Genomic DNA, 24,151 nt, shown 5'->3' on the forward strand with positions numbered 1-24,151 from the left:
AATTCTTCTTAGAGGAGAATGAGGATGAGGAAGAGGAGCAGAAGAGGACTTCAGACCTTCTGACTCTTCCCTGGTCTCAGCAACAGGTTTGAAGATGACTGAGTCCCACCACTGTGCCCAGGTGCTGTGAGGGGCAGCCCCAGCTGTGACACCTCTCCAGCAGCCCCACAGAAGCTGGGAAAGGTACTGGCATTCCTGCAGCACTCTGTCCTGCCTGACAAACCACTGCCCCCACAGCCTCAGCACTCGGCCTATCAGCTCTGCCTGCACTGCTCGAGACGAGCAGGGGGGAGCAGCTCCCCACCTTGGCAGTCTGTGTGCTGTCTGGGAGGCTGAGGGACCCAATCAAGGCTCCAGCAGTGGTGCACAGAGCAGGAAAACAAATCTTTTAAGCAGAATTAAAAGCACATTAAAATAAATCTCTGGGTTTGCTCTGACAGGGCAAAAATGGTGTTTTCCTATGCAAGTGGTGACCCGTGTTTCATTGTAGATACAAACCCAACAGCAGCATAGAGAGGAGCCTGAAAACTTCACCCCAGTGACTGTGGGAGTTGATGAGGATGCAGATCTGCTGGGACAGGGCATGGCTAGGGGAGGGCATCACCTCCAGAGCATAAGAGATATTGGAAAGAGGTTATCAGTGATACCTGTAAGACAACTCCCTTCTCCCCTCTCAGGTGTGAAAGTCCTTCCTCATTTAACCTCCTCAACCTGCAGCTCTGGGGAAGGTGTTGCTGTAACTTCTGTTAGTGCTACAGTGGTCAGAGCAGTCATTTCAGTGATGTACATCTTCAGAACTCCCCCAGCATCTTGCATTTAGGAGAAAACTCTTGCTTCTCACTCCTAAAAAGCTTAAAACAGCCTGGAAAAGGCAGTAGCTCCAAGTGCAAAGCTTAACAAAAAATCATTCAAAGGGGAATATGGCAAAGGGTGTGAAAGTCAACCCACTGCCAGAAGAGAAAAATATTTCTGGTTCTTTCAAAAAAATTGTCTTCTGAATTCCAGAAATGCCCAGGTCATCCCAGGTCCTAGGGTAACTGAAAACCTGCTCTGTACCCCAGCACTCAGGTAGACAACATGGAAAGGGGCCAGGCTACCTGTGTGCTTTGCTGGAGGGGTGAGCAGCAGCACCCCTCAGCTTCCCTAACCACAGAGATGATCCTGTAGAAAGTGCTGTGACGCCCAGGATACGCTCCTGCCACTTGGCCAAGGGGTACAGGGGTGCCCTAGTGTGTGTGCTGCAGCAGCCGCGGCTCAGCTTCCTGCACACCCTGCACCTGGGCCGGAGGGAGCCAGCCAGCTCCCTGATCTTGCATCAATGTGCGCACGCACTGCAGCACTGCGGAGGGTGTGGAAATCGTTGTCAAAATTAATCGAGCACAAATTAACGCAACATCTGTTTCCTGTCTTTTCCCTGCTGAGTTCCCTGGGGGGAAGCGAGGCAGAGCTGCACACAGGAGGAGACACGCGGGGCGAGGGCAGAGCTGAGGGTGGTGAGCAGGGACGTTCCCCCAGCAGGGACGTTCCCCTCAGTGCACAGCCAGCTCTCCTCTGCACCTTCTATGGGGCTTGGGGCTCTCCAGGAGTGTCCAGCAAGTGAAACATGAGGTATTTTGAGCACAAAGTGCCTTGGCCTCCAGCTCATGTGATTGCTTTGGGTCTCCAGATACTCACTTCTCTCTTGAATTTGTCAGAGGAGATGGTGATTATGACTGAGGTGTCCCCACACCCCTGTGGCACTGCCAGACCGGGCAGCATCCTCACTGCTGGCAGAGAGCAAGTGCCAAATACCCATCTCCAAGCACCGGCAATGGTCGGCATCAACCACCGAGAGGAACTTGGAAGTTTGGCATTTGCAGCATCGCTCTTTCAAACCTGGTGGTTTTAGCACAGTGGCTGGACTGTCAGCTCTTTCCCAGAGTTGTACGCAGCACCTTGGGATCCCAGTCTGAGACTAACCCAAACCCGCCACACCTGTACCACTGGCCTGCAGGGCAAGTCCTTTGCTATTGATGGAAATGCATGGAGGGAAGGCAGGCCACCTGAACTGGTGGCTCAGATGCCACAGATGCATCTTCCCATCCTGCCACAAGGCAACACAGATCCCACTAGCCCTGCCAGGTCCCAGGACCTGTCAGGCATTAGGGTTGGAGGCATCTGCTTCAGGAATCCCCATGACTTGAAGGGTTTTTCTGTTTCACTTTAATTACAGGCTCATATGGCCAGGAAGAGGAGTCTCTGATGCTGAGTACCATTGGTTCAAGAGCACAGGCACTGTGCACGCACCCAGCCTCCTGTCATCGCTTGCTCTCAGCTGACAGTTTGAAGTGGCTTTTATTAAACAAAGCTCAATCCGGCCCCCGTCATTGCGATAAGATCCCCTAGCGAGACGGAAATGAGGACATCATAATTAACGTGGTGAGCACACCCGTTGCGTGGGGGGGACATGATTGCATCAGTATTCAGGGGCTTGCCTAATAGTTTAAATTAAAGTCAACACCAGTTATAAAAAAATCTGCTAGATTATGAAAGGCGAAAGATGCAAACACCAGATATCTGGGTGGCTGAGCAAGGTCTTAGAAGTCTCCCAGGGCCTGTGTGGCACAGCAGAGTGGGGAGGTAGAAGAGGAGGAGCAGAGGGGGCGAACACACAAGGAGACACTCCGTGCCCCTGGAGCAGCAGCTCAGTCTCCCACCACCCTTGTGGTGCCTATGGAGGGAGCCAAGTGACAAGGTGTCCCCAACCCTGGGACGGCTTTCAGGAGGGATGCCAGGTCTGCCTGGCATAGCAAAGCTTTTTGTGCCACTGAGGTATCCAGAACTTTCCTTCTCCTGAGAGCAAGCGCTGAGCTATGGCACCTCCCCAGGAGCTGCCAGGTCCCTTGCACCACTGTCACTGAGAGAAAAAAAAAAGAGAAGGACGTTATTGCAGCTATAAATCATTAGATGGGAGGCATTAATGGAGATAATCCCCATGAAATCAGTCACTGCTGTGGCTAAGGAGGGATTTGTCAGGCAGTTAACTACCCTGAGCTTCACTGCAGGTGATTAACTCCTGGTAGTGACCATCATCTGAGGAATTAGCAATAACCCAGCATTTACTGAACAAGCACTGGAAGATGAGTTTTTATCTCAATTACTAGTCTAAATCTTTACTTTTCAATGTTCTGTTCCTATTTTTTTTTTTTTTTTTTTTTTTTTTTTTTTTTTTTTTTTTTTTTTTTTTTCCCAAATAAAATGAGTTTCACCGCAGTTTGCCCTGTAACTTTAAGGTGTTCCTGGGTCAAGGCAGAGGCTCAGGACTGGAAGAGAAACACAAGAAATTGCACAAGGACATCAAAGTGATGGAGGGCAGAAGACATGGCCTGGGGAGATGAGACGTGCTCCAAAGAGAAAGACATGACCCTGAAGGGAATTGAAATAGCAAGCACACAGCACAGCTCGGACTGGGGACAGGGTTTCTGCAGGATGGGCTCACTGGTGTTGGCTGTAGGACCAGAGCCAGGCAAAAAAAGTCCCCTGCTGCGTAGGCTTTGCTCTGCAAATGGTTCAGTCCCAGGGTGTTTACAGCAGCACCGTGCCCCAGCATGAAATCTCCATACTTGATGTCCAAACACTGCTGAAGGACCATGCTATGGGCAGAAATGTGTCCTCTGTGCTCTCAGCTGGTGGTTTAAGCAAATTTGATGCCTTTCTGCCAGGTCTCTCTGAGCTACTGCAGACTGAGGGAAGAGCACTCTTGGCTAATTGTGCCCAGGGGCCTCGGGATATGTTCCTGTACCAGGAGCAGAGGGGCAGAGTTTCAGAGGTGCAAACCACTTCTGAAGGACTTTCCTAGTGCTCCCGCCAGCAAAGGCAACATGAAGCATGCCAGGCATTGGGCAGATGTCCACCAGGTCTCTGGGCTTCCATGTCCATGCAGGGAGGGGGATGCTGTGTGGCCAGACCATGGAGGTACTGGCGGGGGGCAGACAGGAGGGTTGTGGGCAGCATGGGGGGCGTTTCTCTGGCACTCAAGGTGCTCCCGTTATAATTACCTTTACAAGGCATCATTCAAAGCTCCTTAGATACCCTGTGTCTGAACAAAATAATTTCCTGTTTGACTTTGTAAATCAAAGTAGACGATACAATAATTATTAATAATATGTTGACTTATCTCATCAGCGTTTTAATTAGTCAGTAGAAAAGCAATTTGCAAAGGGGCCAATCAGGCTCCCTCTGATCCAGCAGATCACGTGCCCCACAAGGAGAGAGGAGAGCAGGGCACTGGGGCAGTGGGGCATTTTGCTGGGGAGCACTGGGAAACCAGAGGCATGGAAGGGGAAGGGGCAGCTTCTTTGACGGCACTGATAAGAGTTTAATTTTCGATGCAAAGGGAGTTGTTCTGGGGCTAGAGAGAGCTGCAAAACTCCTGGGAGCCCTTTGAAGTTATAATTGAGAGAAGACGCAGCCTGCGGGACAGGGATGCTCCCAGTGACCCTTCCGCTTCCTGCACGTGTCTCCAGGGTGGAGGTGAGGGGGGGATGCAATTAAACCCCTGAGCCGCAATTACAGCCAATTACCCCTCAGTTAATTGTCTGGCAAGAGGAAATGTCAAAACAAGCCACGAATGCTTCCCTGATGGCTTGACACTCCCCAGGGCTGACAGTGCTGCTGACCCCCACTGTGCCCATTTCTCCCAACCCCCTGATCCTCTGCTCTTGCTGGTCACAGCAAACCCAGAGAGGAAAAAAAACCTTCCTGTGAGGCAAGTTCACCTTGTCCACAGGTGTGATGAAAACATCAGGACCTTGCAAGTGGTACTCTTCCAGTTTGGGTCTGCTGATGCTTTGGACTGTATGGGCAGCTCTTGGATCTCCCAGTCCAGGAGATCACAGAATCATCTAGGTTGGAAAGGACCCTGGAGATCATCTAGTCCAACCGTTCCCCTAGCACAGTTCCCACCTACAGCGTATCCTTAAGCTCTAAATCGACCCTACTCTTGAATACCTCCAGGGATGGGGACTTGACCCCCTCCCTGGGCAGCTCATTCCAACACCCAACAACCCCTTCTGTAAAGAAATGCTTCCTAATATCTAGTCTGAACTTTCCCTGGTGCATGAAACATCTGAGACTGTTGCCTTTCCACTAGCACTCCCAGGAACCCCAGAGAGATGGGACATGAGTGCGGGTGCTAGGAAAGCAAGCTGTAGGACACTAGAGACTGAGTTGGTGGACACAAGTCCCCTCAGGCTGGGGACTGGGGCTCTGTGCTGTTTAGTGTCATGCAAAGACCCAGCCGAAGCTACCCACCTCCCCACCGTCACCCACGCGGTGGCCCTGGGCTCACACAGGGCAGGGGAATGGGAATGTGGATAAATCAAAACCAGGTGTGACTTCAAATGGGGAGGCAGCATCAGCACCGTTGTCCCTTGGTGGGAGGATGATGTGACAGATTTGTCTGTCCATGGAAAGAGCAGAAACACTGTGGGGAAATGCTGCACCCTCCAGCGCCCAGCACATGCTCCAGCCCTGGCTCAGGCAGGACAGCCAGCAGACAGCAAGGGAGGATAGTGCAGGGCCGGGAGGCACTGCAACTGTTTTTCCAGCAGGAGTATCTGAATTAAGGAAATGGCAGCAAAAACAAGGGACCTAAAATAAAATCTCTCTTCCCAGTACACCACTTCCATGCTACACCTGCAACTCGGCTCTACCCAGCCCAGGGCTGCTAAAGTCCCATCACAGCTACCAAGCCTGTGAGTCACCTGGCATCTCTCTCACCTGAATCTAGACCCAGTTGTAGTTCTGCTCGGGAGGCACCTGCTCAGGGCCACATCAGCACTGAGAGCAAGTATCCTACAGCAGCTTCTCTGAGACACCAGCACCCTATCCCACCCCCGTTCTATTTCTGCAACTTTACTATTCAGAAAGCACCTGGAGCTGAAGGACCAGAAGGAATGATATGCTCTTTCAGGACGATGTGATGCAGTGGCCCATGGAGGAATAGCCACAGTCCAAACAAATATTCAGAAGAGCCATTAAAACAACCAGATGGAAAAAGATACGCAAAGTTGTGCGAGAACATCACATCGAAACCCCAACACCCTCCTTGGAGGTGTTCAAGACAGTTTTCACACAGCTCATGGCCATCCTCTTGATAACAAGGCCGCAAGTTGGGCAAAAGCACAGGGTAAATGACTTACCTTGGTCTTGTAGAAGGACACAGCAGCATGTCCAAGAGGTGGCTTTGGTGTTAGGTGTTATACAAGTCTTTTTGTTTTCCTTTTTCTTATGTGGCATCCAGTATTAACTATTCTTAATAAACATCACTAATAAGGTGGAGACATGTATTACGGTTCAAGAGTTGCTGGGCTGCTGGAGAAGGGCTGCTGGGCATCTCCAGTAGTGCAAGGGAGAAGCACAGCGGTGACTGCCCTGCGAGCCAGCCTCAGCACCCTATGGTCACATAATGCATTACACCTGACAGCCCTAATGGGCCAGGATCCAGGATTCAGTCCTGGATTTGCACATGTACGATACAGGATTCTGCACCTTAACCGGACATGGAAGTTGGTGAGAATGGAGGTATGGTGAGAAAGAGGCACCTGTAAACTCAATCCCTTGTCTGCTTTGGGAGTGCAAGGCCCTGCCCAGTCATGCCTGTGTGTCCCTAAGACAGTCAGCTCAGGTCGATTCATCTTCATCCAAGTCACCTAAGTGATGTGATGCATCCCATCTGTACGTCTGACAGCTAGCAAAGCACCTGGGGATGTGGTCACGCAGGTGTCGGAAGAGCTGGACTCATGGTGGAGGTTCCAGAAGAAGGAGGGTCTTGGGCAGTCTGTGAGCAGTGAAGGGTCTGGCTATGGGGAGGAATGCTTAGCATGCAGTGAAGGGCAGAGCAGTGGAAGGGGACAAAGGAAAACAGCCCTCACTCCCAGAAACATCCCAGAAACATCCTGCCAGGGGAGCAGAGGAAGCCCTGGTCCCCGACCCCCTGAATGTGCATCGAGCCCCTCCAGGATGCCAGGATTTGGCAGCACAGCTGGGATAAGGTGGCAGCAGCAGGGTGACAGGACTGGGATCCACACAACTGAGGGCAGCCTGTGCATGACCGTGAAGAGGACAGCTTCTCCCTCGCCCAGGGGAGGCAGAAGAAGGTCTGGTGGCTGGAAACTGAAGCCTGGCAAACACACATAATGATGTTTTTTTAACAGGGACCTGTTAACAGCATCACTACAGGAGGATTTACCACCACTGGCAATTTTGCAGTCAAGGATGTTTTTTTTCTAAAAGCTGGGCTTTTCTGAGATGCAAGTGAACTGACAGGTCTGAAGGCCTGTATTTATGCAGGAGATCACATCACATTAGCTCTGTGGTCCCCTCTGACCTTGTACCTCTGAATCTATTACATTTCCAGGATAGTTATCATTGCAACAGCTCACTGCTAAAATTAGAGCTGAGTTAATGTTTTAATATATTTACATATATGATAATGTCTGATACAAATCTGATCATTGTTATTATTATGAATTCACAGTTCTGATCACTCCTGCTCAGACAGCACGGGGACTGAAAGTCTCAAGCAACAGATCAATGAAAAGGATTAGAGGCCTGGGAAGATTTCTGTAGGAGGCAGAATTGAAAAGATTAGGACCGTTTAGTTCAGAGAGGGGATGAAAAAGAGTGGACATGAAAAATCAACACAGCAGCAAAATCCAGGTAAGCACCCCAATTTTGCACGTTTTGTGCATGCAGCAAGCCCCACTGTGCCTTGCAGTTGGTCCTGTGTGTATTTATGGTTTTGTTTCTGTTCACTAAATGAATGAGCAAAATCCTTATGGCCAGGTCACCGCTGCCATCTGAAACTCACAATTTCCAGAAAGCTGCTGCAGCAGGAAAACCTGGACATGGAAATGTAAGTGAAGGGAATGTGGGGAGAGGATCCAACCAGTAGAGATGGCAGGCTCACATGAGGGTCACCACCCCTACATCCCTCCCAGGCACGCTGCAGGGCTGTGCATTTACATCCCCATTCCCCGTAAGAAACCATCTGCAGGGGATGCTCCCCTGCCCCTCTTGCCCAATTCCCTCAGCAAACTCCTCTGATTACAGGTGGTTGAGAGCTTCCCTGTCATTTTGGGTTGTTCCTCCTGATGGTCCCCCAGTGCAGCAAGGAATGAGATGCTTCTCAGCGTGAGTGCCCATGGGGTAACCCAGCTTTTGAGTCCCTACAAAGCTCAGGATCCAGTGACAACCTGGTCTGTACCAGGGAACATGGAGATTTAAATGGCATTTTCAAACCCGCCACATCCCACTGCTAGTCTTTCAGGCTCTCCTTTTCCCAACAGACCTGGTCTCTTTGCCTCATCAGTACTGACCTAGGCACCAGCCCGGGGCTGAGATGTCCATCCACGCTGCCCACAGGAACACCTGGTGACCCATCCCACTGGGGCCCCCCATGTATCAACAGCTGCTTCATACTTACCCCATGTGAGGGATAAGTCATCCAGCCCCAGTCCCCCGGGATTGTTGACGTGTCTAGCAAGTTCACTGGAAAACACAGGAGCAAAACACTGCATTAGAAAGCTTTTTCCCCGTCCCCAAAGGGCAAGGAACCAAGTCACCACAAATGACCCCTCCTCACACCCCACTTCTTCCCCACACCCATCAATCCATGGGGCTGCTGCCAGGGACCTGCCCTGCAGCTGAGGCAGATATGGAGCAAGGGGATGGCAACAAATGATGCTCCCCAGAGCTGTTTGTTTGGGGTAGAGTTGGGGTGGGGCTGTATCAGTCCTGGACATAGGACTGGGAGCAACATGATGTTTTGGAGGACAAGGGGCTGCAGACAGCAGGTCAGAGGGGATGCAAAACAAAGGGGAGCTGGGGAACAAAACTCCTAGCATTTGGTTGTCCATCAGTCCCTGAGTGAACACTGATGCAACTGGAGCATCGTTCCTTGTTTGAACACCTCTCCTCTGGAGGCTCTGCTGGACCCTTTTAGGCTCACAGCCCTCCCAGCATCACTGGTTTGAAGTCTGCACTCCAGCAGCCACTGTAATTATGCACTGCAGTGCCCAGCTCGAGCACAAAGTGACCTCCCGTGGTCCTGGCTGACGCCCCACTGGAGAGGCCAAACCGTGGGGAACAGGTTGCGTGAGGAGGCCCATCAAAGACGGCACTTCAAAAGCTCTGCCACTGCCGGGAGCCCAGCTTAACGAGGAGACACAGGCAAATCTGCAAGGAGAGGGGAGCAGCTTCTGCAGGGGGAGAGGCGAGGATGCCTTTTAACATGTGCAGGAGCTTCCCATGGAAACCTGTGCAGTGTCAACAGGAGAGGGGAAAGCGGGATGCCATGGCATTGCTGCATGCTCAGGGTGACATTCCCTTGAGTGTAATCTGCTGCCTGTGAGCCCCACACCCAGATCCCGCAGCATCAGGCAGAGGAAAGCCTTGCTGCTGTCTGATAACCACCTGAGTTGCTCGGCATCTGGGGAAGGAGCCCAAGCCCCAGCTCCAGAGCACAGATCCAAAGGGAGGGGGTGCCAGCAAGGTGCCCTGACCCTTGGGAGTGAATGCAGTGGACACCTACATCAGCAAGCCCGTGACTCGTCACCCCTCATCAGCACCAGACTCCCTCAGGGACTGCCAGTGCCTTCAGCTTTCCCCAGCACTCTTTGCCCTGCAACCACCCAGTAAGGTCAAGCCCAGACTGGACGCCGTGTCCACGCTGGTTGCTTTTCCTCACCCTTGAGCTGCATCCAACTGGACCTCAATGCAACTTGGTGCAGCACCCCCGCTGCAGCACCAGGTCTTGGCTGATCCCGGGGCTCTGGAGGGATAGTGGTCTTGGTGCAAGACACCGGCTTGTCACGGTGGGGATGGGCACATCAGGACAGCGACTGCAGCCCCAGCAGAGGCTGGGCTCAGTGTGATGCTGGTCCCAGCAGCCGGAGGAACGGGTGCCACTTTCATTTACTATTACCAGGCAGGGAAGGAGACGGAGGGGAGAGAGGAGCAGAGACGTGAGCTGGCTGTGAAATACCCAACGTCATGCTCCTGACAGAGCAGATTAGGAGCTTTTGAGGCATTTATTAATGTTAGCAGAACAATTTGAAAGAATTTCCAGGGTTTCTTGTGTGACTCCATTGGCCCAACAGCAGGCCGAGCCCCTCTAGTCCCGACACGGCGCTGCTCCCACTGCTAAAGAGGCCCCTTGCCCTCAGCACGGAGTAATTACCTCGGAGATCTCAAATCCATTTTTATTTGTTATTGTTAATCTGAAGATTTTCTGCCTATTTTCCCTGGGTAATTCGCCCAGCAGGAGCCTGGGCTTGGGAGTTTCCCTGCTCACAGTGCAGGAGCACAGTCCCGGTGACCCTCAGCAGGCAGGCTGCGGGGAGGGGACCACTTTCGCAGACCCTCTCTCCCCCCTACCGTGGTCTCTGCATCCTCTTTCCCACGCTGAGATGCTCAGTGATGGACACGGCTGCCTCTCACTGCTTTCCAGGCAGCACGAGGAGCCTGCACAGACTGGGGTCCACCTAGAGCACCGTGCCATGGGGAACGATGCTGAGATTGGAGCAGGTATGGTGGGACATACCCCAGGCTTGTCTGCACAGAGGTGTGTGGGACCTGGAGCAGCATGCTACACCCCATCCCAACAAGCGGACAGTATGGCTGTCACCCAACCTTATACAGATGAAAGAGCCGTCTCCTTGCTGGTGTGCCAGTGCACAAATAACGACACAAGCTTGCACTCCCTGCAACACACCTGTGGATCAGATTGCTCATGCCTCTTTGCAAGAAGAGAGAAAAGTTATTTCTTTTAATCCTTAGCAAGCGTTTCAACCAAGTGCATAGGAGTCCTACGCATTAATCCCACTGCAGTGGGCATTGCACAAATACAAAGACATTGCGTGTCCAAGAGTTCTTGCATTAACTTATGGTATAGCACACATGTCTGTGGCTATGAGCATCCATCTAGCAGCACTACTACATGCTGTGCTTGGATATGGCGAGACCAATACTTTTCTGAAACCCAACTGTCCGTTTCAGGGAAAGGCTACACACAGAGCTGAAGGGAACCCGCCCATTGCCTGCGACAAGTGCCCTGTCCAGCCCCTTGAAGGTGATCTCCCAGATGCGTCACTTCTCCAGGGGTGATGCTCAGAAAGAGCCCTCCCTCGATGCCGCAGTGCGAGCAAGACTGCCACAAAGGACCCCTTTCAGCTGAAATGTGTCTCAGAAAACATGCCAGTTTGGGAGACCTCTGTCCTACAGCTGGGCAATTCTGTTTGATGTTATGGACTGTCTGCACGTATCAATCTCAAACTGTGAGCTCCATTTTGTTTTCCTGAGCACCATTTTGTATTTTCCCTATTCTGTGCCTTGACTCGGCGTATTGAGCCAAAACACCAGGAGGTGTCAGGGGAAATTCTCGCACTGGTGGAAAAGCTGTCAAGCCTGATTGCCCGTTCAAATGGAAGCACCTAGGAACAAGCAGGTTGCTTCCCCAGCTCAACTGGGGTCTTGAGACAGAGTCTGATGCAAGGCAGACCTGTTTGCTCCTTTATAAAGTCGCATTGTGTCATGTTGCGTGAGCAGCGCACATTGCAATCTCATAGATTCAGATTATGCAGGAGTCAAATGTATGTATATGATATATAATTTATTTATACTGATGTCTTTATTTTTATGTCTATCTATATATATCTATATATCTATATATCTATATCTATATCTGTCTCTATATCTATATCTATATCTCTCTGTCTCTATATCTATCTATAGCTCTATCTATACCTATATCTATATCCATATCTGTATCCATACCCATATCTACCAAATTGTAAACCACTTGGGATGAGTGAGGAAGCCAAAGCAGGGACTAGCATCCAGAAGATGTGTTTTGCCTGCATCCATGTATCTCTTGCCACATATCTATATCTATATCTATATCTATAAAGAGTGAACGCTCAGAAACCCTTCCCAGCACTGACACTGGTGGCCATGGCTCCTGCAGGGGTGTATTCCAAGTGTGGCACCTTGGGGTCCCACATCCAAGCATCCTGGGCTCAGGAATAGTGCCGTGGGAGCCACGGCTGCCAAGCCCAAGGGATCCTGTGGACCCTCAGCCTGCGCAGGGGTGCATGGTGGGGTGGTAGGACAAGCCTGGGGTTGACACGCTGGGGGATGCACTGAGACACTAGAAGAGCAGTGGGGGACCGAACAGGGCTCTGAGCTTCCTCACTAATTGTTAACCCACTACAGTCCTCATTCTAACTACTCCACTGTCTCCCTCCCAGGCAGGGGCTTTGTAGCGCAGGCGTGGGGAGGAAGGGTCAGTGGGAGCAGCCCTGTTCCCTTGGGCTTCAGTTCCTCTCCAACACAACTTCAAAAGCCTTCCACAATTCACAGCAAGGCTCCCCCCCATGCGACAACGCCTTTTGCATTGATAATGAAACTCTTATCAGCAGTTAGGTGCTCCTGCTCCCTGCTACCCAAAGACTGGCAGGCTCATCCCCCACAGCCACATGTGGGTCTGCACACCCCACACCGGTCCCACAGCCCCACTTGGTGGGGGAACAACACAGGGAGGGTTATTTGCAGCAGGAAGAGAGAGTTGGGGTATGGGAAAGAGGCAGGGAGAAGGTCCCTGAGAGGAGGGGAACAAGGGCTAGCGACATTCATTTCCCATAAGCTCAGGCAGGACTTTGAAGGGACAGGTGGGGCTGGGGCAGGTCAGCTATTTGTGTCCCACCATTTAATGGAGGGGTGTGCTGAATAGCCAGGCATGACCTTTCCAACTCAGGAGGCAAATCTGAGCAACAAAGCTGTGTCTCACTGGCCTTCGAGCATCGCGGGTGGACAGGACAGAAAGCTTTGCTTTCAGCTTCCCCCTCCCAGGACAAAGTTTATCTTTAAAGAAAGAAAAATAGTAATTTATTCCCCAACACTCAAGGCCAGATACTGGGGCTTCGAGGTAAAGGCAGCAAGCCTGGAGGGTAGATCAGCTCTTCCCATTCGGGAGCTGTGCGCAGGGGATGTGCCCCATGGCTCCAGGTCCGTTCCACGGCCGTGGGGTGCTGCACACCAGTGCTCTGCCGCGCGAGCAGGCGGATCCAGGCAGGCTTTGTCAAGCAGCTGCTTCTCCATGAGGCTGCACGTACTAAGGACACAGCGGGGATGGTGCTCGCATCGGCACCCGCTGGCCTTGGCTGCCCACAGAGGAAATTTAGGAAAGCATTGTAAGCAGATATAAAAGATGTCACCAAATCCGGCAGGAACATGAGTTTTCCACATTTCTGGAAATGCCAGAATGAAGCTGAAAAAAAAAAAAAATTAAAAAGAAATATTTTCAAACAATTGCCGTGAAAAAGCAGTGCTGCTTTTCGGATGTGCCCTAATTCCCATTTCAGGATTTCTTCTCAGACCTCTGGATTGTTGCTGTGAACTTTCTGTATTTAATTTTATATCGTTTTGTAATGCATCAGGAGTGGTAATGCCCATAAGGACTGCCCAGAGGGTCACCCCTTTTCAGTATACCAGGAGCAGAAGATACTTTGATGTAGGAAGAAAGCTTGTTTGTTCAATCAGTGCTAACAAAAAGCTGCAGTTCAGGTTTTAAAAATAAAATGATCAACCTGATCCTTCCAGACCCTGCATGATATCATGTAAGATAATGTGCAACACAAGAGCATAACCTGTGGTAGGACTGAGGTGTCATGAAATAATGTAAAAAATGAAACAAAACAAAACAAAACACCCTGAATAAAGTATTTCCAAGGCTAAAATCCTTGAAATTAAAGGGTAGAATTTTTTTTCCCCCAGAAAAAAAAAACAAAAACAAAAACAAAAAACCACAAAAAACCCCACACACACATCAGAAGCCAAACAACAAAAAAATGTTCCCTCTCAGAAATATAGGTGAGAAAATATAGATGTAAAATGCTTATGTAAAATGCTATTTGGTTTGAGACTCTTGATGCTTGTGTGCGTTGGGACCAGCCAGGGCAAATGGGGCATGCTGGCTTAGGCTGCCCAAATTAAAGCACACACACTACCCACCGCCAGACAGGGTGTTACAGCACCACTGTGCATCCCCGCATTGTGTCACACACAGGTTTCAGTGCAAACTGTGTGTGGCCAGAGCTGAACGTAAATAACTGACTGGAAATATTAAAAAAACACTGGCTGTCCCAGGGCTCAAGGATGGGCTATATAGGGCAAGAATGGGGGCTCAGAGGGAGGGGTGAGCATGTATCCCTGTTCCCGGTCCAGGAGCTCATGCCAGTGGGAAAGGAGCTATTTCAGGCTCAGGGGGTGGCTGGCTTGTTGTAATTCAGGGCAGAAGCCAGAGGAGGAGGTGGGAAGGCTTTGCAGATGGGGGGAGTGAGAAAGGTCAGGGAGGCAAGAAATTCCATGGAAATATCCAATGCAAACAGGGGAAGGGACAGGACTAAGGCAAGGCTGCGGAGGGGGCAGGCACTGGGGAGCGCCAGTTGAAGGGTCCCTGTAGCCCTGGAGGATGGCTCTGCAGCCCTGGGGTCCCCAGGTCTGGATTTGGCCATCTGGAAGTCATGCAAGTCCTTTCCATCACAATGTCCGCAGCGTAAGGGACGGCAAGACAGTCATCAGCAGAGAGGAGCCCGCGCCTTGCAGAGCCACCCCTTGGCACTTTCTTTCGCTAAAGCCCTGCAAGACCTAATCCGTTCAACCCCCACACCAAGGACAGCTTCCTGCATCCCTGACCAGCGCCCCAACCCAGAAGCTCAAAGAACAGGTATGGCCCTTCCCACCAAGCTGCAGTCCCCGGTTCAGGGACAGGCTGAATATCTCATGCCACCACGATAATGCAATATCGTGACAATCTTTTAAAATTATGCCGTAGAGTTTTCTAACACAAAACAGACCGTATTTTGTGGCAAGCAAAACCTGTGTGGTACAGACTTGAAAAAATGGGAACCCTCCTTGGAGGGGTTTGTGCCAGTGTCCTCACACCAGCCCTGCTTCCCTCTTCTCTTTTCTCACATTTGTTTGGGATAGCAAAATAGACACAAATAAATGCGTTTTCAGCTTTGGCTACTGAGGTTTCTGATTTCTGCTGTGTTTTTTGGGGAATCAAAGCTCATGCCAGGCAAGCCCCTACTGTCATGCCAGGTCTTTATCCCAGAGCATCTCAACGTTTCCACCTGTAAACTGCATGCCCACTTGGTTATGTCCTGCCTGTTCAGGATTTTACAGGTTTCTTAACCAAAATCATGCCTCCCCTGTGTCACTTCCAGACATTTCCCATGCACAGCATTTTCACAGCACTGAGATGGACCTGGTGCTGGACATCTGTGTCTGTAGCAGAGCCCATGAGTCTGTCAGCAGGACAAACCCTGCAGCACCCTGAAAAAGACACCCTGCCCTTCCCACTGCCTCCTGCATCCCAGCAGTCCTGAGTTTTATCCTTCCTGGAGGATTCACTAGGGAAATTTTTGCAAATGTGCTAGCTTATCTGGATTATCTGAAGGGGCTTTGGGTGGCAGTTTTTCAGGCTGCTGGATGCTTTTTCCCTAATTTCTCGAGGATGTCTCTTTGCTCTCACACCAGTTGGCCACCCTAAACCATGCTTAGCTGTTTGTACCCCAGTGACATTTTTAAAGCAAGTTAATTTATTTTAAAGGCAATTACTTTGCTCTTTTAAAAATAGATTTCTAAAATGGAACATTCTCATGGACAAAAATACCAATACTAAAAATGTTTCAGGGGACAGGCTGAATATCTCATGCCACTGGTAATGAAATACCACAAGAGTCCTTAAAAATTCTATGGGAGGTACATAACACAAAATGAATTTCATCCAAGGAAGGATGTGGTGACTTGTGCACACCCGTGATGCTGGGATGGAGCTGGTTTATCCAGTGGCAGCCAGTGCTGTTGCCACTCACATGGTTAAGGCATTTTAAATATGAGAAACTGGAGATAGAGCAGAAGATACCACAGGAAAAACCATGATACCAGGACTGGAGGAAAAAAATGATGAGAGAAGGGAACTTACAAAGGCAAATCTGCTTGAGCCCATGACCGGCGCGAGGTACCTGGTTGCAATCAGCGTACTTTCACAACAGAAAAATATGGGCTCTTTAATCTAGCAAGAAAAGCCTAACAGGAACAAATGACTAGTAGGTGAGGCCAGGCAAATTTGTATTAGGGAAAGGAGATGTCTTTAAGGCTGAGGCTGATGAGCCCTTGGAACAAATTATTAAAGGCAGGGATGAGTCTGCCTTTGCCGATGTCTTCAGATAAACGTTGAATACCTTTCCGGCTGGTATCCCTGGGCCAAACACAGTTCATTAGACTATTTCAGTGTGTCTGGACCTGATCCATAAAGAAGTTACATCCTTTATGTGGTTATTTATGATCCTAACTATTGCACATCTACACAGGCAGGACATCGGGGTTTTTTGTTTCTTTTTGAAGGAAGCGCAACTGCACGATCTCACCAGTCACTTTTGAACTACTGGGGCCGAAAGGGTTAAGCTTTTCTCTGTGGCAGAGGAATAATTTTGAGTGTTGGTCATGCAAACACGCTGGGGTTAGGAGAATGAACTATCAAAAACTGTCAGGGTATGAATAGAGTTATCATATGAATGGATTTGCCCCTGGAGATAAAGACAGCACCAAGGGCTGCCAGCAAGGCGAGCAGGGACATGTGAAACACAGGACCCGGCCGAAACAAAGAGCAGAGGTGTCAGGATGTCTTGATGGAACCCGTGCACCCGGGAGCCTTGGCTGCCGGGACCTGCGCGCCGATCCCAGCCGGATCCATGGGATGAGCCGCAATCCCTCCCTCTCTTGCTGAGCATCTTTTGGGGCTGGGGTTCGTTGTTTTTTTCCTTTTTTTTACTTTAGGTAAAGTATTTTTTCTAATAATTTTCAGCAGTCTAAAACATAGGGAATTCCTTTATCCCTGTAGTAATTTATCAGATTTTCAGTTGTACTTAAATTTAGATTCATCAGATCTATTTTCACTGTCATCAAAATGGGTGCCAATTCATTTTCCCTGTAAATAAACCCCTCACGATTTCAGGAAACAAGAATTCAAGGAAAATGAAAAAAAGCTCATAGAGTAGGTGCATTTTGTGCACTGTTGTGTTATTATTCTGCAAATTTGGGGGTTGATTTTCCAGAAGTTTTACAAGCTATTAATACAAGAAGAATGGAAATGAAGATGAGATCAAAAACATATCCCCATAAGCCTACCTAAAATCATGAAAGTATTAGCTTTATATCAGCATTTTGGGAGCAATCAAAGAATTACACATCCCCATTTTTTTTTTTCCCCCTGGCAAATATAGCCCAAATCAACTCCTTCTTTTAAACTAATGCTTCTCCATCCCCCTATCGCCAAAAGTCTGTATACCTAAAAGCTCTTGTTTTCTATTCTTATGGAGGAACACAACATCCTCACAGTCTTTTTACAGCTGAAAAAGCTATTTCCTCTCCCTTTCAGCGCTTTGCTTCTCCCGCAGCCCTGACTTCGGCAATGCTGTAGAAGGTGTAGAAAAGTAGCGTTGAATAAATGCACAGATTAGTTTTTACCTCTTTTTCTGTTTGAGCAGAGGGGCAATTAATGAGATTACAATCGAGAGATTAGCAGGGGAGATTGCCACAAACCCTTCCTCTGGCCCCCGTTTCGGCAGCGCAGCGAGCTGTTGGATTTTCCCAAGGACTCTGGTGCTCTTCCGCACCCCATCCTTGTTGCGGGGAGGAACAAAATATCTCTATCATCGACCCCATGGTGTGGGAAAAAGGTGAGCGTGCCTGTGTCATTGTCATCAGCTCTGCATCCTCCCCAGTACGCTCCCTGTACATCGCCCTATCCCTGTCACCCACTGTTTGCCTCGGCCATCCCTATGTGCCCTGAAATGCTGGGGGAGATGCCCCCAGGTCCCCCTTCCCTGCTGCACCATGTTCCTCGCTGAGGTACCACCCAAGATCGCTCGTGGGCCATGAGGTCCATGCTGTGATGGGGAAGAAGGTCACCCGCTTCATGGATGGCAGACAGAGCTGAGCTGGAGGCACCATCTGGGAGGGAGAAGACCCCAGCAGCAGTATTTGAAGTGCCATTTTCTGGCAGAAAAATATAATTTTGTCACCCCCTGCCCAAGATCCAAATGTGGTAATTTCTGCTTGTCTGATTTTCTTTCGATCCAACAAAGATATTTCATGTTTTATTATTAAACTTCAATTTGTGGTGTCATATAAAATATCCGCTTTAATATTTTTGCCCGTGCAACTCAGTGTGCAATAGTGTAAACATTTTAGCCCATCACACTATTTTCATATTATTGAAAGTAACTTTCCTACTTCCCTGATCTAAAACAATTTAACAATTTCAGACATTTTTTTTTCAGTGCTCCAAATGAAAAATCTTCCACATCCTGCAAATTTTCACCCATCTAGAAAAAATATGAGTTTTGACTTTCAATGTATTTTGCAATGGCTGCCGCGCTGAAATATGGGGATTTCCCACAGAACGGCAAATCCCTTTTCCTCCCATTTCCAGGGCACCCACTTCATGCAAGACTGAAAGGAATAAAATATCTAAACTCAAAACTTCTTGGACCATATCGTTCAGGAAAGTGAAAGGCACTGGGAGATCTTGGAAGGGGAAGAAAATCAGACTGAAGCCATTTCTTTAGGCATGTCTTTATATACCAATTGCCTTGCAATGTGCGCACGCAGAATGCAGCACACACCGGCCTTAAATTTGCTTTGTGGCTGTAATTTTCTACCCTGCAGCTCTCAAACAAGCATTGGTTTTGCTGGGTAGCATGGCCAGGGATGCATGGCAAGAAGCAGACTGTGACAGCGGCAGCAGGCAGAGGTCACAGTCAGCAGCAGTGGGGCACCTTTGTGCACCACAGCTACACCCTCACACCGTATCCGCACATGCCACGCGCTCTAGAAATGGGGTAGCAAAACCCAGCATAACCAGAGTGCAGGAGACACCAGGGCTCTGCTGCACTTTCCAACATGTCTCAACATTTCTAGTCCCAACACCATGACCGGGAGCTCAATGACCAGCACCGCAACCACGTCGGCACAGACCCTGCCATCAGCCCATCCCAGCACCCTGAGATGCCGCGTGCTGGCAGGCACCTGCAGCCACATCCCCAGCCCCACTCCCCGTATCACGGCACCCGTCTAGCACTGAGCTGCCCCATGCCACCACAGAGCAGTGCCCCAATACCCGCAGAGGCATCAGAATCCTTGGGGGCAGCAGATGAAGCCCCACTGTCTTCAGTGTCCCATACTTTGTCCTGATGCAACCCAGCACCTTCCGCCTGGCCTAACCCAGATCCAGCCCGCTTGGTCTTCCCCAAAGCCCAGCTCATCTCCAGCCCCACATGTCCCCCCTAACCAAGGCTGTTACTGAGACTAGCTTCCCTTTCCAAAAAAGTATCACAGGAAACCCAGGTATTTCACAGCCAGGGACAAGCAGACAGCAGTCCAGGGCCTGGCTCTCCATACAGACACCATAAAATCCATCCCAGCAGCCAGCAATCTCCTCCGCAGAGGAAAGAAAAGAGGCCTCAGGCTCACTTGTCCATGCCCAGGGTTAGCTGAGTTCAGGCAGGGCTGTTTGGAGGCTTTGCAGGGCTGCAGCGCTGAGTCCGGGGCACGGCGGGCAGCATCCTGCACCATGGGGGTGTTGGGGTACTGGGGTCCCATCCTGCACCCACACAGCCTGTCCCCAGTAGTGAGAGCCCAATCATCATCTTGCAAGGAAAGACAGTGGGGAAAGGAGCAGGAGGAGTGCCAGGAAGCAGACAGCTGGCAGAAAACAGGGTTAGGACTAGCAAATAGCTGGAAATGGGTAATACAGGTGAAGAAGACAGGCTGGGTGGGAGGGCAGATTCAGGGGGTGTTGGAAGATGGCATTAGGAGCAAGGACCTAGCCCAGCAGGCTGCCACAAAGTGCATGAGGTATTGTGGTGCCAGCCCGTGGGCCTCCACATGCCGGAAGGAGGGCAGGGATGTGAGGGCAGGAGAAGGGAGGAATGCCGCTGCCGACACCAGGTAGGGGCACCAGCACCAGGGCTCACTGCAGAGGGCTGTGCCGTGCTGGCCGCGGCTCTCAGGCATAGCAGAAGGGAGGAAGGATGCTGCTGCCGGTGCCAAGGACATGCTCGGGAGCGGGAATGGCAGATCTCCGGGTGATGAAGATAAGCAGACCTGGGAAGCAGCCGTGCCACTGCTGCCAGTGCAGACGGAGGCAGGCGAGCGGGTGGGTGGCAGGCAGTGGGAGCGGCGCTGCCGAAGCTGAGGGGGGCCCGAGATGCTGGAGCAGGGTTGCACTGCCAACAAGGGCCAGGAATGAGTGCAGCTGGCAGCAGGGTAGAGTGGCTGGGCAGAGGGAGCAGGCCTGATGTCAGGAGAGGGGTCCCTGGCTGTATCCCTGCTTTCCACTTCAGAAGTTTCCAGCCCTTTCCCCCACACCAAGTTTCCCACCTCAGTGCCCTTCCAGCTCCCCGCATACTCTGCACACCTTCCCGTGTCCACATGCTCACTCCATCACAGCGCATGCTGCCTGGCCAGAACGCACGGCTGCCACCAGCTCTGGTGATGGGGATCGCCATGGCTGAGCTGGTGCCTGTGTCCCTGTCCCCTCTGCAGCCACCTCTGCACGCTGCAGCAGAGCCCTTGCAGGGATGACCAGGCAGAGGTAGCAGGCATTGCTGCAGAAACCAAGTCCTCCTGCCCAGCTCAGAAGTTTAGCATCTGGTGCAAAAGCTCCAGGATCAGCAAACTCAGGCAGGCAGGAACCTGAAGCTGAGCTCCCCTGGGAGGAGGAAGCTAAGCACAGCAGAGTGAGGAAGCCCATGCAGAGGCATCCAAACAGCCGCAGTGATCCTGCAGGTCCCCCCAACACTGCCCCATCATGCCAGGGCCACCCCAGTTCCTACCTTCGCTGGTGGTGGCAGAGAGGCAGGCAGCCAAAGCGACGAGGATGGAGAGCGAGGATGTCAGGACCCCTTGTGCCCATGCCATGGTCCAGCGGGGCCACCAGGAGTGGGACCGGGCCACCTCAGTTGTCCCAGCACCTCTGCGAGTGAGCGCCCAGAGCTACGGCACACGCCGGCTAATGCAAAGGCACTTTGCGCACATTGCTCGCATCCACAGAGGCGAGCGCTCGGCAGGGAGGGAGCAGCCTGCCTGTCACCGCTCGCAAGCCAATGGGGTGGGTGGGCTCTGCAGCGAGCCCCCCTCCCCGTGCTACACGCGCACGCTGTACCCAGCCTGACCATCCGGACGGCGGACTCCGCTCCCCGCTGCCATCCATCCTCCCTCCCTCGTGATGCTCAGGCAGCCCCCACTGCTTCTCGCGTTCTCCATCCCTCTTCGCTGGTCTCACCCCGTTGCTGTGAGAGCCAAACTTGCAGCCTGAGCCGCGGCCCGGTGGGGAGTTCTGCGCTTGGTTGGGGTCGGGCGTGACGGAGCCGGGCTTGCCATTTAGTCCTGGTGTGCGCAGAGATTAAAACCCCTTGCACGTGCTCCTTGTCGGGGGATGGGGAAGACAGGCAGAACCCCCCCGCCCCTTGATGCTTTTCATGACACATTGTCCTGGGACAGACACTCTCCACTCACCCTTGAGCTGGGACAGCGGGAGCAGGGGACAGTGTGGCCAGGGCTGACAACATCCAGCCTGTTTCCAGCCACCTGAGAGAGGGCCAACCCCTTCAAAAGCAGAGTTTGGGAGGATGCAGCAGTTGTCCCAGGGTGGGCAGGGCCAGGCGCTGGGCAAGGGTGCCCTGTGACAGGGCTCTGGGCTGCCTTGGGAGCACAGAGCATCCTCTCCACACCCTGTTGAGGAAACCTCTGCATCCCTCTTGCTTGGAGCTGCCAGAATTGCCAAGCTGGGTGAGTACCTTGCTCAGCATTAAACACTAACATCTAACAGACCCCCTGGTGATAAGTGGTGCAGAAATGTCCCCGCAAGCACAATCCTCGAGTGTTCTGAACGGGGAATTGTTGCCACCATGTGCTGTGAGACGGGCAGGGAGCCCCTCTCACCCCAGCATGTAGGAAGCTGCTGGCAGCTAACAGTCTAACAGACCCCCTGCAGTGGCCATGACTGTTTCCCCATCTAAATGCTGAACCATCACTAATACCTGACCATGGTAACCACGGATGCTGACTACCACCTATGCCACGTGTGGTGGGGTTTTTCTCTCTTCCATGCACTCATGTCCAGGGGACTTATGTATGATTGCAGCCCTCCCCCACCCTCAGCAACTCCCCACAGAAAAAGGCACGTGAGGGAGGACGGGCACCTCTCTCTTGACTGTCAGACTATCCGTTGGATAAAACCTACCCCAGACTTGCTCAGTGGGCTCGGGACAGGGCAGAGAGTGTCACACCCTCCATTCCACCCTAGATCCCAGCATGTTCCCTGGAGATACTGGACCCCATGCTGGCACACTCCATGGCACTGCCAGCAGCTTCCTGCATGCTGGGGTGAGAGGGGCTCCCTGCCTGTCTCACAGCACATGGTGGCAACAATTCCCCATTCAGAACACTCGAGGATTGTGTTTGCAGGGACATTTCTACACCACTCATCACCAGGACCTGGGAACAGCCCAGGGAGTCAGGTCACTCCAGGTTTTTTGCTCTGCCTGCCTGGGAAGCCATCCACCTGGAGACAGCACTGGAGAGATCCTGTCATCAGTGGTATCACAGGATGGGCTCGAAGAGCGGCTCAGGCAGAGACACATCTGCGGCTCAGGGAGGACTCCAGCAGTTCCCAAGGCAGCTGGCAGAGGCTGAGCAGTGCTGTCAAGGCAAGGGTGCAGTTAAGTGCTGTTTTTTTGCAGTGGGCCTTGGGGCCAAGGGGTCAGGATTGTTGGTTTCCTGGATAGGACCAAGCCCCAGTGAAGCCCCAGGGCAGTGCTGATGCCATGAGGGTTGCACCCCTGCAGCTGGTGGGAGGAAGAGCTACTATCACATTGCTAATGCAATCCAGCAGTCTCCTCATGCTGAAAGGGCTTGTCACAGCTCTGTAGTGGATCCAACTCTTTGTCACCCAGTGCCCAAGCAGAGCCAGATGTGCCAGAGGGACACCATCCACACTGCCACCGTCTCAGTCACAAGCTCTGGAACTGAAGCTGTGGGGACGCAGGAGCCAGCTTTGGCCTTGCAGGACTGCGTGATGCCCACTTCCAGTGTGATGTTCTACTGCAGGGGGTTAACTCTGCAGACCTCCAACACAACCCAGGCACCCACACAGGCTCTGCATTCCCCTGGTGCCATCCCAGCCCCATGTGTCCCAGGAAAGTGAGGCCCCCAAGTCTCGCAGAAGTGCCCAGAGCTACCAGATACTGCACCTCCCCATAGCTTTGGGCTTTGTCATGACCCAGGATCCCAGAGAAGCTGCAGTTACATGGGCACTGTTACAGAGTGTAAAGTGGCTTTGCAGGAACCAGGACACAGTGACTCCAGAAGAGTGTGCCCCAAATCCCTCCCAGGGAATGGGAGGCCTCTCAGTTACACTGTCAGCTTTGGGAAGAGAGGGTGATGTGTATTGGGGTGCCTGCATGCAGTGGTGGATGTATCAGGGTGCTGAGCCTCAGTGGAGGACTATGCTGGCTCAGTGTGAACTGTGGACGGTAATGCAGCACATGCAGGCAGAGCACCAAAGGGGTGTGGGGGTAGGGGCAGGCATCTCAGTTTCACTGGACACTTGATTTTGCGGTCAGGATGTGCCTCGTGTGCATAATTAGTGCATGTGCCTGGAGGAGGCTGGGCACTGTCACAAGTGTGTGAGCTGGTAAGGATGCAAACACTTGAGAAAGAGCCTGGGATGCTCTTGTCTGGAACTGCAGACCCTTTACATACCAGGATCCACCTGCAGCCACAGACATGGTCACAAGGCATCCCAAGAACCTCAAACAGCGCAGGAACCAGACACATGGAAGGCATCATTCCAGGATCCCCGGCCCTCCTCCCCACCAATATCCCTCCCCAGGCTCCCAATCGCCACTCCCCGGCCTGAGCTGGATGGGGCATGACACACAACCACCAGCTGCCTCCCCCGTCTCACTGCATGCTGCTGCTTCCAATCCTCGGCAAGTCTCTTGCCATCACCACGTCCCTCAGACACGGTCCCACACCT

At 51.7% G+C, this 24,151-nt stretch overlaps 1 protein-coding gene across 3 annotated transcripts in view; it reads right to left on the reverse strand.

The window, feature by feature from the left end:
- The window catches only part of EPHA8 (EPH receptor A8), a 52,204-nt gene extending 31,056 nt beyond the window's left edge, over window positions 1–21,148 (reverse strand). For all 3 annotated transcript variants that reach the window (XM_026862677.1, XM_026862676.1, XM_026862675.1), the window contains exons 1-2: window positions 20,946–21,148; window positions 8,468–8,532 (exon numbers count right to left, since the gene is read on the reverse strand). In XM_026862677.1, coding sequence (XP_026718478.1) covers window positions 8,468–8,532; window positions 20,946–21,030 — 150 coding nt within the window. In that variant the 5' untranslated portion in view covers window positions 21,031–21,148. The remainder of the gene's footprint in view (window positions 1–8,467; window positions 8,533–20,945) is intronic.
- Between the last annotated feature and the right edge of the window lie 3,003 nt (window positions 21,149–24,151).

This window comes from Athene cunicularia, assembly GCF_003259725.1.
Source record: "Athene cunicularia isolate RWA chromosome 21 unlocalized genomic scaffold, athCun1 chr21_part1, whole genome shotgun sequence".
NCBI classification, from domain to species: Eukaryota; Metazoa; Chordata; class Aves; order Strigiformes; family Strigidae; genus Athene; species Athene cunicularia.